General features: G+C 43.1%; 1 protein-coding gene across 4 annotated transcripts in view; it reads left to right on the top strand.

Annotated features, from left to right (window-relative positions):
* ttc39a (tetratricopeptide repeat domain 39A) overlaps window positions 1-14,766 on the top strand; it is a 36,236-nt gene extending 21,470 nt beyond the window's left edge. For all 4 annotated transcript variants that reach the window (XM_048252992.1, XM_048252991.1, XM_048252993.1 and 1 more), the window contains 13 exons: window positions 1,999-2,063; window positions 2,330-2,429; window positions 3,280-3,345; window positions 3,740-3,848; window positions 5,063-5,130; window positions 5,287-5,346; window positions 6,971-7,132; window positions 8,072-8,163; window positions 8,361-8,481; window positions 8,787-8,898; window positions 10,496-10,610; window positions 11,856-11,972; window positions 12,443-14,766. In XM_048252992.1, coding sequence (XP_048108949.1) covers window positions 1,999-2,063; window positions 2,330-2,429; window positions 3,280-3,345; window positions 3,740-3,848; window positions 5,063-5,130; window positions 5,287-5,346; window positions 6,971-7,132; window positions 8,072-8,163; window positions 8,361-8,481; window positions 8,787-8,898; window positions 10,496-10,610; window positions 11,856-11,972; window positions 12,443-12,563 — 1,308 coding nt within the window. In that variant the 3' untranslated portion in view covers window positions 12,564-14,766. The remainder of the gene's footprint in view (window positions 1-1,998; window positions 2,064-2,329; window positions 2,430-3,279; window positions 3,346-3,739; window positions 3,849-5,062; window positions 5,131-5,286; window positions 5,347-6,970; window positions 7,133-8,071; window positions 8,164-8,360; window positions 8,482-8,786; window positions 8,899-10,495; window positions 10,611-11,855; window positions 11,973-12,442) is intronic.
* Window positions 14,767-17,774: the final 3,008 nt, after the last annotated feature.

The following is a 17,774-nucleotide window of genomic DNA, read 5'->3' as shown; positions in this document are numbered from 1 at the left end:
GGGGTTTTGTCTCGTACCAACAATACTCAGTGACTTCGAGAAACAGAGATCTATGTAAAAAAATGGCCAGAGTTTTCCTTTAAAGAAGAACTATGCAGGTCTGGTTATTCCTTCGCTGTTTCTGGGTTTTCGCTGGATTTGGGCTCACATTTTTCACGACACAGCTCCCCCTGCAGCTTCGGTAGCAAGTGACTGCTATGCTAAACCCCCACTAGCTAGCGAGCTAGCCATCAAGAAACCAAGCTAAACACATACAGGGCTCACAATAAAATGGTTGAGCAAACACATTGTTCAAGAAACTATCAAACCACATTACAAAAACAAAGTTCACATAAGGGTAGGCTACTTACAATTTCAACAGCAACAAAGCCAAGTCGGCGTCCGTTTTGCAGTCTTCTTCGAAACTACAATATGACTACATTGCGATTGGATACTTCCGCTAAGTCACATCCGGTTTTCTTCAGACCGGGAACAGAAAGTTGCATGTTCGGTTTTTCTGCGGAGAAGCGATAGGGGGAGACGAAGCACCCATCATACGACCCAGAAAGTGTTGTAGAACCATCAGAACGACTCTCAACCTGCATAATTAAGGTCATTTTTGCTAAAAAAATGTTGCATAGTGCTTCTTTAAGGCATCAGGAGGGAGGTTAATGAATACATTTACATAGGCCTACTGCACAGCTATGTACCAGCTAGCTACCATTACAATCAAAGCCAACTCATCTACATCCAAGCTGGGTTTGAGGCTGCACACTGTGCAAAAGCACAACTGTTTGGGTGGGCAAGACACAATGCTTGGGTAGGCTTAGCCCCCCCTGGCCCCTGCCTAGAGCCGGTGTTATATGGTAACTGGCTTTCATGTTAACTGGCTGGACTGTTTACTTTGCCTCTGGAGTTAATGTAACCGCCCCCTTCTTTTGCAGATGTGTTCAGCTGATGATTTAGCCTCCGATACCTGGCCGCAGATTCGTCTGTCTTCATTTTACACAAAATTTTACATATCACAAAAGATATGTAATATTAAATATCACAAGATACACGTAGGCCTAGGCTATTTACGTTCGTGTTTTGACATGTTAACGTAGGTTTGAGATGTATTGGATTTATAAATATTTTAATAATTGATTTCTTAACAAGTGATAAGTTGTATGTGGCTCAACAGGTTGATGCGTTGACAATGTTTTTTTTTTAGACTAGCCTACGGGTTCAATCCTCGCCATTCACAGTTTTTTAAATTTATACATGTTTAGACCAGCAATGCTTCCTCAATTTAGGCTGAAGATAGACTAGGTGGCCGCGGGCAGCCTGACCAGCAGTCAGTGAAACGTAAAAACCATTAAGCCTATCTATACTTTGAAGGTCTAAATGGCTTGGGCAATGTAGCAAGTTAACACAGTAGCAGTTACCATGATCCACTGTGTAAACCTGCTACAAACACAATAACACACTAGGTGACCTCTTTTACTTGTAGGCCTAGTAAATAAGTATGGCCAATTTCGCTGAGAACTGTCATCCTGGTTAGTGGCGCAAGCAGGTTAATGTCAGGTTATCATGCAAGTAGTTTAATTTAGTAGTGGTTCGAGACCCACGTGGAGTTTATTTAGTTTTATTTATTTGGTGGCATATTCATGGTCCAGCGTAGCCTAGCCTACTACAGACAACCTGACACTTCCAACGCCGACACATCGTGTTGTAAAGCTTTATTAGGCTAAACAACAAAGTGCAGCATCACAAACATGTTTATTTGAACTTCAGTTAAACAGACGAATCTGCGGCCAGGTATTGGAGGCTAAATCATCAGCTGAACACACCTGCAAGAGAGGGGGGCGGTTACGTCAACTCCAGAGGCAAAGTAAACAGTCCAGCCAGTTAACATGAAAGCCAGTTACCGTATAACACTGGCCCTGGTGTAGAATGCAGCCTCCCCTCATAACACTGTTTTAGCCTGATTCTCCTTTTATCTTCTAATCACGTGTTGTATTTTGTCAATCACTTTAGGATGAAAACATGATCAGCTTCATCAAAGGAGGCATCAAAGTGAGAAACAGCTACCAGATATACAAGTAAGTCTTACAGAGTTTTTATGTTGTTCTCCTACAATGGTGACGCAAGGTGTGTTTGTGTGTGTGATGTTTTATGTCTTGGAAGGTGATGCCATCTGTACTTTCACTTTGTTTGTCCTTTTTTTTTCCATGATGTGAGCATATGTAAATGGGGCTTAACACTGTTTGGATATTGTGATATTTTAATGTTTGTGTCTGTGTGTGTGTGTGTTTGTGCATTTGCTTGTGCATGTGTGCACGTTCGCGTGTGTGCGTGCATGCTGCAGGGAACTTCACACAATCCTCCAGTCCTCTGGTTTTGCCCAAGGGGACAACCATGGCCACTTTGAAGGAGGGGTCAAGCTTGGAGTGGGAGCCTTCAACCTAGTGAGCACCTTTAATCCCACTTTGTGTTTCTAATGTGATATTCCTTATGGGTAGTGATGTGTTGTTGTATATGTAGTGGGAGTGTATATGAGAGTGATGTGGTGTTGTAGTGAGAATGTATCTTCTAATGGGTAGTGATGTGGTGTTGTGGATGTAGTGAGAGTCTATATTCTTTATGGGTAGTGATGTTGTGTTGTCAATTTAGTGAGAGTGTGCTATTGAACATGTGCTGATAGTGTGCTGGTTATAATGTATTTAAGCAATAGTCCAATCAGTGGAACCTACGGACTCGAGTAGCTTAACACTTTTCTAAAACGGTTACAACATACCTGACAAGATTTCATCAAATAAATGCACGGTAACAAGAAATGTAACGGATTTATTCCTAAATAATCATTCTTCTGCCAATCAATAGATTTCCTCTATCAGAATGGTTGCTAAGCAACATCGAGATGCAGCACCTCTAACTTTTGTATCAATTTGTGGTAGCACAGTAATATGGAATGAAATGTGGTCAACGTGAAGGGTTGGGGTGGGTTTTACAACGGCATCGAACGCAATTCAGCCAATCATAATTAAGGACCAGACCTATCCATTTTAGAAAGTAATTTTGTGCTGTATATGTAATCATAGCATGTGGTGTTTGTAGTGATGTGGCATGGGTAGTGATGCTAATAGTGATTATGTAGTGATAGTCATATATACTGTATGGTTAGCTGTGTAGGTACTCTATATACTGTATGGTTAGCTGTGTAGGTACTCTATATACTGCATGGTTAGCTGTGTAGGTACTCTATTTACTGCATGGTTAGCTGTGTAGGTACTCATACTCTCTGCCTTCTGCCTTCAGATGTTGTCCCTGCTGCCCACTAGGACTCTCCGACTCCTGGAGTTTGTGGGCTTTTCTGGCAACAAGGTGAACTTTCTTACTGATGGGATTACTCATAAACCTGTATGTGCGTGTGCATGCGTGTGTGTGTGTTACCTCTACTCAGCACCTGCATTTACACTTCAGACGTATTTGCATACTGTAGGTATCTTAAGAGAGGTGTTCTAATCAGGTGTGCGTGTTTGTGTATGTGTGTGTGCATGCACCGTTTCTGTATGTGTGTGTGCATGCAAGCGTTCATCAGTGTGTGTGTGTGTGTGTGCATACATCCGTTTGTGTATGTGTGTGTGCATGCTTGCGTTCATCTGTGTATATGTGTGTGTGTGCATGCGTTCCTCTGTGTCACGTGTGTCACTACATCTTAGCTGTTCAGATTTTCTCTCAGAGGCCCCTTATCTGACCTGTGTGTGCGTGTGCGCAGGAGTTTGGTCTCCATCAGCTTCAGGAGGGTGCAGTGGAACACACCTTCAGATCCTTCCTGTGCAACATGCTCCTGCTCTGCTACCACACCTTCATGAGCTTCATCCTGGGTGAGCACGCTTCACCAACACCGTCCACCTACCACCAGCCCCTCCTCTAATACCAACCACCTACCACCTGCTCCTCCTCTAATACCAACCACCTACCTCTAATACCAACCACCTACCACCAGCCCCTCTTCTAATACCAACCACCTACCACCAGCCCCTCCTCTAATACCAACCACCTACCACCAGCCCCTCGTCTAAAGGGGTGCACACACCGGCGCAGACAGTAGTGCGCTGTCACTTGCCAGGCACATCAGTGCCGACGTTGACGAGTGGAGAGACTTGCATAAAAGGACTCCTGGCTCATCTGGCACAGCAAATGGCACAAGTGATACCAATGCAATGTCTGGTCAAGATGTCCTTAAGAGGGGGGCGCTGTGGTGCAGCTGGCTACGGGTCTATACCACATTTGGGTCCAGTGCCCACAGGGAGCCGGGTTCCAGTCCGATCCGGGTCATTTCCTGATCCTACCCCATCTCTCTCCTACTCACTTCCTGTCACTCACTTCACTGTCCTATCAAATTAAAGGCATAAAAGTCCAAAATATATATTTTTTAAAATAATACATATTTCCTCCACCGTACACCTGAACCCTAGATGACCAAACTAACAGCAGAACTGAACACTGAGGCAGATATTAGCAGACATTTTGTTTTCTGCTGACATGCTCACAGCCCTTTGGTATGGTCTTGTATGGTATGGTAGTTGTCTTTCCTCTTTACACTACTAGACTGACACATATTTGTTGTCAACACATTGGTGACTATAGGTCATTGTATCATTTACACAGGTTTGTTTGTAGTATTTCAGTACTGAGTTCTATCAAGAGAGGCTATCGTATCTTTAACTAGGCTAGCGTATCTTTTTCCTATGATGACTGTTGTATCTTAAACATCCTCACTGTAGTTTTCATATCATGGCTATAGCATCCTAAACATCCTTACTGCAGATATCATATCATAGCCATCACATCCTAAGCATCCTCCCTGTAGTTTTCCTATGATGTCTGTCGCATCTTAAGCATCCTCCCTGTAGTTTTCCTATGATGTCTGTCGCATCTTAAACATCCTCGGTGCCGTGTCGTATCTCGAGTGATCACAGAGGAGTGTGCGAAGTCAGGTGGGGGTGTGTGGGGCAGAGGCAAAATCCGATGACAGATTTGGGTTGTGAGTTGTGCAGTGAGTCTCACTGACCCTCCTGCTGTGTCACCCATGCAGGGACGGGGGAGGGGGACGTGGAGGACGCGGAGAAGCTGCTGCAGCCGTATCTCAAGCAGTATCCCAAGGCAAGTCCAGACAAGCCTACTGCGTACACACACACACACACACACACACACACACACACACACACACACACTCACTCCTCTTATCACTGAGCTAGTCAGCGCTAGTGGCCATAGATGTCTAATGTCTTTGTTTTGTTTATTTTTTGTTCTGTGCAGGGCTCCATCTTTTTGTTCTTCGCTGGTCGAATAGAGGAAATCAAAGGAAACTTGGATGCTGTGAGTTCTAATGATGGAACCTGTGTGTGTGGTGTGTGACTCATACATCATATCACCCAGCCAGAACACCTAGTCAGAACACCCAGACAGACTGAAGAGGGGGCAGCCGTGGCCCACTGGTTAGCACTCTGGACTTGTAACCGGAGGGTTGCCGGTTCGAGCCCCGACCAGTGGGCCGCGGCTGAAGTGCCCTTGAGCAAGGCACCTAACCCCTCACTGCTCCCCGAGCGCCGGTGTTGCAGGCAGCTCACTGCGCCGGGATTAGTGTGTGCTTCACCTCACTGTGTGTTCACTGTGTGCTGTTTGTGTTTCACTAATTCACCGATTTGGTTAAATGCAGAGACTAAATTTCCCTCACGGGATCAAAAAAGTATATATACTTATACTATACAGTGCTGACACTACAGTATAAGAGAAGGGAGAGGGGGAGAAAAACTGTGTGTTTTGACCAGGGCTTTGAACCAGATTTTTTTGTCAGTTGGTTCGTTCTGAACAGAAACAGTATTTTAACGTTTCCGGTTTTGGTTCCCACCCTAAAATTGACGTTCCCGAACCGGTTAGAACAAAAAAAATATTGTTCCAGAACTGGTTAATAACGTTCCATGTCAGCTGTCGGAAAACAATTTACGTATGCTTTCAAAATGGCTATTAATAGTCACAATATTGTATTTTAGACTCCACCCTACAGCAAACAAACACTAGGCCTCTGCTTTATACAAGCTGCACCAGTGTCTTCATATAGCCTTTAGCCTAAATAGTTTCCTGGTCAAACAAAAAAAGTATATTTTTGGTGGGTACTGTAATATTGGATTCTTGGATGCCTTCCCATTGTCTAAATGCCAAAATGAGGACTATTATGTTTATCCAAATAAATTAAAGCTGTAGCCTTAATGTTAATGCTAGGTTTTTCCAACAATGTTCGTCACGGCCTAGTAAAAAGAGAAAACAGGTGAAATGAAATCATTGAGATTTGGAGACCTAATAGGCCTTTTGATTGCCTGCTAGTGGCAACCTCTGTCTGTCTGCACTCTCCATGCATTCATTGAATGACAGGTGGTGACCCTCACCATTTCACTGAAGACACAAAACTTTCCCAGGAACAAAAAAAGAACCGGTATTAACCGGTTACCACTATTTAAAAAAATCGTTTCTGTTCCGGAACATAAAATAATCATAAAGTTTCTGGTTTCGTTTCTGTTCCTAGCAAATGGCAAAAGTTTCTGGTTTTCGTTTTCGTTCCATGAACCGGTTCAAAGCCTTGGTTTTGACTAGACACTACTCCACTAGACATTGGTCACTGGTTCTTTCAGAAGATCTGACATATTCTGCACCATGTGCAAAGAAGACCTCATCTGATCTTATCTGAAACCATGCCTCATTTAATGACAACACCACACAATATTCAGTGGGCCTCTACGTTTATTTCTCCAGGCCAGAGCACTCATGGTATTACTGGTTACAATGGGATAGTAGCTTAAGTAGTAGCTAACCTTCCTCCTAATGCTATTGACCTCTACCAACCTTGTACATCTCTCTGTGTGTGTGTGTGTGTGTGTGTATATATAATTTGTGCGTGCGTACGTGTGTGTGTGTGTCGTCTGGCTGTGCGATGTGATCTCCCCAGGCTATCAAGCGTTTTGAGGAGTGCTGTGAGGCACAGCAGCACTGGAAGCAGTTCCACCACATGTGCTACTGGGAACTGATGTGGTGCTTCACCTACAAGAGGCACTGGAAGATGGCCTACTTCTACGCAGACCTGCTCAGCAAGGAGAACGCATGGTCCAAGGTAAGGAAGGACGCCAGCAGGGCAGGGCAGGATAAAGATGGATAAGTTACAGTTAAGTCGGCCTGGATGTTTTAGAGGCCATTTTTAAGTACCAATGAGAGACACTTGTATAAAGTGAGTTATTGGCAGTGCCACCTGGCCGTTCAAAATAGAGGCTGTTGGTAAGGACACGTCTTTTTTAAAGCAAAACTGGACATAAGAATAAATAGCATTTGGAAGCAAACTTGCTGGTAAGACCATCTTATGGCTAGGCAAGGTTGAAGGCAAGCTGACTGGGCCTTTTTCAAGAAGTTGTTGTCTGATAATAAACCTTTATTTAGGACATGCAAGACAAATCAAGGACACAGCAGTCAAGGTGCATAGCACACTCACCAGGGAGTGGAATAAAAAGGACCAACTCCAGCAGAAGCACTATGGACCTTTTTTACAGCAGCCATTTTTGACACAGGCCTAGGAGTTAATGATATTAACACTAATGATATTAATTAAGGTTCTAATTCTCCCGCACTTATATTGAACAGAGATTTTGTTATTGTAATTAGTAACACCTGTGCTTGCCTTACTATTTCATGTCAAAATGGCTGCTGTGAAAAAGGTCAAGGCCAACACCCACTGGTGGCGACATTTGGCGATCAAGAGAATAATTTTCTACACTTTGGCATTGACGTGTGTCTGAGGGTGCCAGAGGGCTTTGCGTCATTAAAAATAAGTTCTAAACTTTGGCGTCACTTGACACACATCAGACACCGCCAGTGGGCGTTGGCCTTTAGTAGTCTCAGAAGTGGCATCCAAAAAGCCGACGCCAGTGCAAAAGTGAGGAAAGGATAAGGCCATGCTTTAAGGCCTTGGCTGGGAGGCCTGCTGCACTCTGATTTGGCTGGAGGTGAGAATGCTGACATATTGACAGAGTGTTGAGCGGCGTTGCGTTTTGTCTTCCAGGCGACGTACGCCTACATGAAGGCCGCCTACCTCAGCATGCTGAGCCCAGAGGACCGGCAGACGTTTGGCGAGAGCGAGATCGACCTCTTCAGGTTTGGCCTTGTCATCACCCTACTGTTGACCTCAGTGCTTGTCATGCGCTTACAGAAACACACCCGCAGTCTTTGATTGTCCAGGAGGTTGTCTGTGAAAGAACACTGTTTAAATGCTCACTCTAAATCTGTAGAGGAAACATCTAAGAGATATGTAGAAGATATATTTAGTGGCTTATCGTCAACTGCTGTTACAGGCAAGTGCATGGACTTAAACAGAAGATTGCTGGGAAGTCTTTGCCTACTGAGAAGTTTGCCATCCGGAAAGCGAGACGATACAATGCTGAAAGATCTGTTCCTCTGCCAGCTCCTCCTCTGGTCAGTGTTAGTCTAAACAAACAAACAATATATGTGTGTGTGTGTGTGTGTGTTACATACAGAAGGTGCTATAGGCTTCAGTGTAATAAGATTGAGAGAGCTGATATGTGAAAAATTTTGTTTTAGCTTCAACATAATTGCGAGTTAAAACATCTTTCTACAGTAATCTGCCCAAATGTTATGTCATTCAATTTGGTTAGGCTTCTATTGGCTTAAGTGAGTGCAGGTTTTCGATATGCCTTTGATCACATTTGAACAGCAGCGTGCACACTTTAAATTGCAACCCCATCGGTGTTACGGTGCAGGAGATGATGTACATCTGGAACGGCTACACTGTGATTGGCAAGCACAAGGACCTGACGGAGGGGATGCTCAAGACCCTGGACGAGGAGCAGCAGAAGCTGGAGATGCACCCCAGTAAGACTATAGTTCTATGACTACCCCATATGCACCCCAGTAAGACTATAGTGCTATGACTACCCCATATGCACCCCAGTAAGACTATAGTGCTATGACTATAACCTGCGTCTCTTAACAGATATGTTTCCCATAAGCAGTGTTCCTTAAAAGTTAAATTACCCATAAGCAGTGTTTCTTAAAGGAGACAGCTAGAACTGTCAGGTAGCTACAGTCTGCAGGCATGAACATGGGAGTTCATGAACTTGCCCCCAAAGTCTAACACTGTAGCTGCCTGCCTGACAGCTCTAGCTGTTGGCTGCAGCAACTCGAGCTAGGTAGAACAGATTGTTTTTTCTTTTTTTTTCTTTTTTCCGCACCGACAGTACTCGGTGACTTCAAGAAACAGAGATCCATTAATTCTCCTTTAACAGTTAAATTACCCATAAGCAGTGTCTCTTAACAGTTAAATTGTTCCTAAGCGGTGTTTCTAAAACAGTTATTGTAAATTACCCATAAGAAGCGTTTCTTAACAGTTAAATTACCCATAAGCAGTGTTTCTTAACAGTTACTGTTAATGGCTGTCCCAGTAAGGCACAGCGCTGTGACTACCCCATAAACAGCAGTCTTCACCGTTTAATTAACATCCCAGTCTTACTACAGCTCTGTGACTTCCCTATATGTTGTGTTTCTTAACAGTTAGATGGTAGTCCCACTAAGACTATGCGTGAGTTAGTGTTTCTTAACAGTTAGATGGTAGTCCCACTAAGACTATGCGTGAGTTAGTGTTTCTTAACAGTTAGATGGTAGTCCCACTAAGACTATGCGTGAGTTAGTGTTTCTTAACAGTTCGATGGTAGTCCCACTAAGACTATGCGTGAGTTAGTGTTTCTTAACAGTTCAATGGTAGTCCCACTAAGACTATGCGTGAGTTAGTGTTTCTTAACAGTTAGATGGTAGTCCCACTAAGACTATGCGTGAGTTAGTGTTTCTTAACAGTTAGATGGTAGTCCCACTAAGACTATGCATGAGTTAGTTATTCTTAACAGTTAGATGGTAGTCCCACTAAGACTATGCATGAGTTAGTGTTTCTTAACAGTTAGATGGTTGTCCCAGTAAGACTATGCGTGAGTTACTGTTTCTTAAAAAACGTAAATGTAATGCACACCTTCTTTTGTGAGGTGCTGGCCACTAGTAGAAAGTTGAATGGTAGAAAAGTACCGCACACTCTGGCTCCAAATGAGAGGTTTTAATAGACAGACGTTTCGGCCTATAAGGCAAAATCTGATGAAGGCCTTATAGGCCGAAACGTCTTTGTCTATTTAAACTTCTCATATGGAGTTAGTGTTTCTTAACAGTTTAATAACTAAGTTCATGGTGAGACTTTGCATAATACATTGCAGAAAGGCATCAAGCAACTAGATCCAAATGTTGCTAAATATTGCCAGTGTATTGTTTCTTTGAAAAATAAGAACACTGTTATTTCAACCCTTTTTTTTTTTTTTTAAGCGGTAGTTAAGTCCTGCTGCTGTCTCTGGAATAGCTATACGCTACACTACATGTGAGTAGCAGCTGGTCCACAAGGCCTGACGGAGCTTTATGAACTTGTGTCCTTCAGGGACGGACTTCACCATAGATGACCAGTGTGTGATCAGCCTTCTGAAGGGACTGTGCCTGAAGCACCTGGGCCACCAGGAGGAGGCGGAGCACTACTTCACCCTTGTCCTCTGCAAGTGAGTGTTCTCAGAACCCCCGAGAATGAGAGAAAAGGCGTCCGCTGACCACTAACAAGGCCCACGTGCACTTTTGGGGGAAAGTGTGATTCACAAAAAAAAAACAGGATCAAATAACCATTTATTTTCATTAAGTCATTATGTCAAAAAACAAATTTGCAGACATGAGATAGGCCTTGTTCATTTTCAGGTGACTAAGTAGGAATACCACACAGACCAAGTTTGATACGTTTCATATCTAGTATTCTGCAAGGCAGGGGCTCCTGTAAGGCAGTAGAGCAAAGTAGCCAGATACTTAGAGGTCATTAGAAGTCGCCGGTATGTCACATACTGATAAATGTCTACCCTACTTGTACTGTAAACCACTTGGGATGACCATGAGTGTGTGATGGATGAGATGTGAGATATGTCCTGGTAAGCAACAGCAGAGGGTGCTGTTAGCCTTAAGGTAATGATGAGCCCAATGACATCACTGTGGGGTTCTGTGTAAACACCAGAGAGAGAGAGAGAGAGAGAGAGAGAGAGAGAGAGAGAGAGAGGGCCTTCTCAATACTCAGTAAGAGTTAAAGAAACATACCCAGTATGAAAATGACATGAATCCTGTTTTAACCAAATATGAAAAGTGAATGCACGTTCCCTCTTCCATTAGATGTTTATCAAGTAAGTTGTCAAACATGACAAACAAACTAGTTTGCTTATTGACATGTATGCATATGTTTATGTTTTTTTATGCACCATGTTTTAGGTTTTTGTAGTGCTTACAGAGACTGGCTTAGACATGTTTAAAATATTAGCTTGGTAGCCGGGCCATGTTGACTGTTTGTATGCATTCTCCACACGATTCATTGACATTGTTTCCATCCATGCTTCTGGTAAGGCGCACTCTGTAATAAAATATAAATCATTGCGTCGTTTTTTAACCAACAGCTGGCGCTTAGTTACTGCATGGATGTTCCCATTCCCTAGTGTGGACATTGATATAACTGGACGTCAGAGAGCAGTTTGGATATCTTTGCCTGAGTCTGCCTGAGCCACTGAGCAGAGGTTGCTGATTGGTCGACCTCCGACAGTGGCCTGAGAAGCTCGCCTAGCTCTTTTCCAAACAGCAGGGCCTGCCAACACCGAGTTGCTGAGCTTCAGGCCGGCGGGCACTGCCAGGCTATTGGAATCTAGGCAACTAACGTCCTAAACGTTTTAAATGTTTCAACGACTTTGTGGCCCAATCTCTTCTTTCTGCCTTTGCAGTGAGACGCAGATCAAGTATGACCACTACCTGGTGCCCAACGCACTCCTGGAGCATGGCCTGCTGTGTCTGGAGCAGGGCAGAAGGGATGAAGGCATTAAACTACTTGAATCGGCCAAGTGAGTAGCCATCCATCCATCCATCCGGCCAGTCACCTACCCTCGGCCAAGTAGCCGCTGTGCCATTTCCACATGCAGTAGGGCAGGCTACCCACACTGTAGGGGAGTCCTCCATCTGCTGCCCAACCGGCAGGCTTCCGTTCAGCTCATAGTTTGATGTGTCCCTCTCCTTCTCTTCACACCTTTCCTCTCTTCTCTCGTCTCCTCTCTCTTTTCCTCTCCTCTCCTCTACTATCTTCTCTCCTCTTCTTTCTCTACTCTCTTTTTCTCTCTTCTCCTCTCCTTTTCTATCATCCCTCTCTTCTACACTTCCCTCCTCCCCCTTCTCTCGTTTGCTCTCCTCTCCTCTTCTCTTCTTTCCTCTCCTCTACTCTTTTCTACTCTCCTCTCACCTTCTGATCTTTTTCTCCTCTCCTTCTTTCACCTCTCCTTTTTTTCTCTCTTTGTCTCCTCTACTTTCCGCTCTGCAGGCAGAATTACAAGAACTACTCCATGGAGTCCCGGACACATTTCCGAATCCAAGCTGCTTTGCACAAAGCCAGAGGCCCCACAGGGGTGAACGGAGAGCACTGCACACCCTCCAGCCCCTAGCCTAGCTGGCCCGAGGACCTAGTAAGGATCCTGGAGGTCTGGAGGAGGATGGTGGGACGAAGAGGACCCACACGACAACCACTGGAAACAGCCAGACCACTGGACTGGCCTTGCCATGAACCGCTGAGATCACCCTCTCTAAAGAACTCTCTCACTCGCTTACTTGCTCACATACCAACACAGACACACACACACACACACATATGTATACACACACTTTTACTGTCCCATAAGGGCAATTTTGTGTGCAGAAATAGATTGTCTCACAAATAATCTGGTCAAGGAAGGTAAGCTGCACACAATAAATATTGTAATATACTCTCTCTCTCTCTCACACTCACTCACTCACACACAGACACACACACACACATACACACACACACACTTAGTGCATGCAGAAAAACATAGAGACATAAACACCAGGTCATATGCAAGTGTGTAGCCCAGTGTGTGGAGTCAGCAGGTTTAGATTAATAACACTTGGATGGCCATGGATTTAGCCACAACTCCATATGTTCCCATGCACCCATGTACAGTCTATTCCCAGCCAATGGCCATACTATAGTCCTGCTGAACACAGACAATCAGTTCTTGCTCCCTCCTAAAGGTTAATGATGCTTTACGCACAACGTCCGTCACACCTTTCAGTTACCTAGGTGATCTCTCTTGCTTCAGAGTTCATTTGAATCTTGGTGATCCTTTCGTCTTGTCATAACACATGCAGTGATTTTATATACATATATATATATATGTGTATATGTGTGTGTATAGTCTGACCCAATGTTACAGTTATAAATATCAGCCAAAACTTGCAAAGGACTTAACCAGCTCTGATCTTCATCAAGAAGTTATTGAAACAGCATAGTTATGTTGCCTCTCTGTGCTCTGTGATGTGCATGCCAGGACATCCTGTTGTATTACTCAAGTATCTAGCCAAATAGAGACCTCATGCCCACTGGAAACCAGGGCTTCTATGAAGGCTATGCCTGCACTCACTCACCACAGCACATCTGGATGCATAATTATGTAGTTGTAACTGGTGGAGTGGTTGGTGTTCGGTCATTTCCTTTTAGTATTTATTCACTGCAACGACGTCTCTTTGTTATTGTTGTTACAATTGTCCAGTTTAAGAGGACTGATGATTGTGTCTTTCAGAAAGGCAGTGCCCCTTTTCCCTTTCACGCTGTGTGGACTTTCTCCAGATAGCCCTTGAGTGCAGTGGACAAGTGAGTCTTTCATATGTCTGCTGGGAGGCCTGGCCTTGCGCTCCATCCTCCCTGAGTAAAGCATTGACAGCCGGCCTGAAACGCTGCCACAGACGCGCACACACACACACACACACACACACACACACACACACACACACACACGCACACACATGCGCACACACACAGTTGCAGTCCAGCAGAGCAGAACAGAATTTATTTTTAGCATGACACCAAACCCCTCATGATGGTTGCACAGCTTTCAGTTTGAATAGTTACTTGAAAACACAACAGTTTATTGAGGAAAATGGATCCACCAACTTCTTTTATTTTATTGTATTTCTGTAAATGTTTTTTATTTTTTAATTTTTTACTGTAAAAAATGTTTAACTTTAATTTCTCATACTTTTAATCACTACATGATGTAAAGATGATTGTTGGTGGAAAAGGGTCTTGATATTTTAGGATTAATTCATTTTGAAGAAACAAGGATATTTTACAACTTCAGACCATGTGTGTGCACTTTCATTTATATTTGGCTTAAGAATAAGCACCACTGAAAAGTATACACAAATGAAAACTATTGATGCTACCAAGAGTACAGCTTAATGTGATCCGCCTGGCGTTAGCAGCAAAACAGTGTCACAGGTAAATATAATGGTTAAATAACCTATTAAATCTGCAATGGGAAAGAAAATGTATGGTACAATTTGCTTTTCTGTTTAATCACCACTGTTATTGTGTATGTATGTGTATTGTATGCATATCGATTGAGTACATTCAGGGCCCTTGTGAAAATATCTTCAGGCAAAAGGGGAGATGTTTTCACCAAATATTTTATTTTGATGTGAGGTGGCTCTGTTCAACATTTAAGAATCCCAGCCAAAGGCCATGCTTTTAGTCTTAGGTTGTGTGTATATATATACATTTTTTTTTTTTTTTTTTACAATGATGTGTAATGGATTACAAAATCAAATATAAATCAGTCTTTTATCCAATTCTCAGTTCTGGTCAACATCTGTGTTTTAAAAAGTAGATTTATTATTATTGTTATTGTTATTATTATTATTATTATTATTATTATTTTCTGGTGAAGGAATCTAATGTTTAAGTGGTTTCCAGATGACTGCAGACTTGTCACCTGATTCAACCTTAGTCTGAGGATCATTGCCCTATCAGTACCAGATTGGGACCAGGGGCCTATTGCACAAAACTAGGATAAGGGATTAAGCCGGGATATCTTGGTTATCCTGGCTCAATTTATCCATGATCCAGTTGCACAAAAGCAGGATAGGGGGCAGCAGGATATGTTATGGTATAAGTTACCATGACGATTTATTCTGTGGAGCTAGCCTGCTCCAGACCAGGCTAAATTCCAGGATCTATTTAATCTCATCCCTTATCTCAGTCAGCAGTCACCACAAATGAAAAAACAATACTTATTCCACTGCCCACTACACATTGTTATCACATATACCTAGACCCACTGTCATTATTTAAACGTTTGTGATCAATAATTAACTTTTACATACTCGCCATTCCCGACCTGTCATGCGACAATGTGACGTCACGGGAGTGACTAACCTTTTCACGCGTGGTGGTCGCGGAACTAGTTGCAATATTCTCCTTAACAGAGGTGTTGCTGTTTGTTGCTGTTGTGAGAAGGCTATCTACCTACTTCACACCATAGAAGAAGCAATGAAGCCGCTCTAGTTGCCATGGTGAATCAGTGAATCTGTGATCGGTGGCGGGGTCTATTTGAGGGAGCAGTGAGCGCGCACTTATTCAGGATAGGTTTCACCTGACTTGATGAATCCGTGTCTGCTCATCCTGGCTTGCTGGTTGTGCAACCAATTAAGCCTGTACGCTCTTGTTTTGGATTCATTGAGCGCAGCTCAGTAACTTATCCCGGATGTCTTAATTCTGCTTTTGTGCAACAGGCCCCAGTGGGGTGTACTATGAATCTCGATTAGTGGGTTAGCGAGGTATGTTGCGCTCAAAGCCAGGCTATGCTGTGACACGAAAGTGGATCTGTTTTAGTTTCGCTATATCACCATGGTATCTTATGCTGTCAACCAAACCTGGTCGGGAGGAGGTTATGTGCTAAGTTATAGCTCAAATCGTGTAATCTAACGCACACTGACCAATCAATTGTCTTAATTGTCTTGTAGGATTCTGTCATATATCTGACAGGTGGAGCTCCGCCTCTACTAACATATTGGATCTCGAATGCGCTTTAATAGTGCTGTGCGTGCAAATATCACACTATGGACGTGCATACCATACAACAACTGATGACAATTGATTTATTTGATGTTATAGGTTAGACACAAAAAATGACTGTGTAGATTAAGCTATCGCTCATGAATGCGGAAGTAATTGTAAATAGAGGCGGTCTTGTGCGTCTCCACGTTACACGATTGGCCAAAGTCATCCCAACACCGAGAACGCGCACAGATCTGAGCTGAAAGCCTAGTTTGACAAATATATCACATAACTGCAATCGTAGTATCACTTAACGTATACCCCTGAGTCAAGGCTTTGTCAAGCCTCGATATGTCTACATAGCCTAGATATGTCTAACGTGCTTCGTAGTATACCCCACTGATGTGGCTGCAGTCTGACTGTTTACTTCCATTGTAAATGTTATTCTCTGTAAGTTGGGGCTCATTCTTTAAAGACTCTCCCCTCCACTCCGACTCTAAAGCTAGCTGCTGTGCTGAAGGAAGACGACTAGTATCTCACCAGTACACCATCAGCCAGACAGACAGTGTGGAGTGTAGAGTTCTCTTATACTTGGTGCATGGCTACTGTGCAGATTGACATTCCTGTACATAGTTTAATGTTTGTTTTGTATAACATGAGATTAAATCATGGAAGACAAAGCAACTACTTTGTTTGTGATCACTCTTTAAAAGTGCAGTAAGTGTTTTTTGGTTTTCAATCATTTAAATGCTTATGGTCCTAATAATAATACATCTGAGGACCAAACCTCTTGACAAAGCTCCAGTACGTGCTGTTCATGCTCCTACTTTAAGGTGTTTTTCGGTGTTTGTTGTCAATTTAGAGGGCCCAGCACATAAACAAATATATTCTTACTGGTTGAAACAAAGAAACAAAGTGTGTTATGTATGCAATAATATTGTCCATAAATATTGGGGAAAGTCCTCTGTGATCTCCTTGAGTCCAGAAGCATTTTACTTTTCAACATCAAAAACATGTTTTTGCTAGTGGCTAGCCTACCATTCCTTTATCAAAATATTCTGCTGGTATCTAATCAAAATGATTCAAATGTATCAGTAGCTTTTTTTTCTGGACAAACCATAACAAATTACATTTCACTCTTCCTGCCTTGGCCTTTTAAACCATAAATATGTCTGTCTCTTGGAGGCGCTCTAACAAACCTTTGCCATTTAGTTTCTCCTGTTGTAAGTCACAGACAGTTCGAACATTATGTGACCTAATCAGACAAGGAAATAATCCTCAATTTATTTGTTGTCGCTCAATAGCCTGTCTGTGACGTGGTCTCCATATCCACAGCACCTGCGCACAAAGCGTCGACTTTATGGACGAAGAGCCTGATGGGCATGCGTGTCTCGCAGGCAGCTGTATTTGGACGAGCAAAAATGAACCGATGTCATGTTTAATGAAAAAAAAAAAACCTACCTTTACGCACAGACAGTCATTTGGAAACATGGCCAGATCACACACATCAGTGATTCAACTGATATTTGTATGAATGCATGCATTTTACAGAATAAGAGATGGTTAGATTTTCAGTCGATTTTGACATGTAGTGAGCTTTTACGCTTTGAATGAGTTCTTGCGCTAATGGGCTATCGAGGGTGACTGCGTGTGAGTTTATTGATTAGTAGACCCATAACATGCAAACTATAACAAATGTATACATACACAGTGTGTGTACTTCCTCTTAAGCACGCCCTCTTTTTCTCAAGTTCGTGGAGAAAGGCCGAATGTGATTGGTTTATGTAAGAGGAGGCTGTCC

This window comes from Alosa alosa, chromosome 9 (assembly GCF_017589495.1).
Source record: "Alosa alosa isolate M-15738 ecotype Scorff River chromosome 9, AALO_Geno_1.1, whole genome shotgun sequence".
Taxonomy (NCBI): domain Eukaryota; kingdom Metazoa; phylum Chordata; class Actinopteri; order Clupeiformes; family Clupeidae; genus Alosa; species Alosa alosa.
The sequence above is the reverse complement of the archived record's forward strand: the minus strand, read 5'-3'. Positions and strand labels throughout refer to the sequence as shown.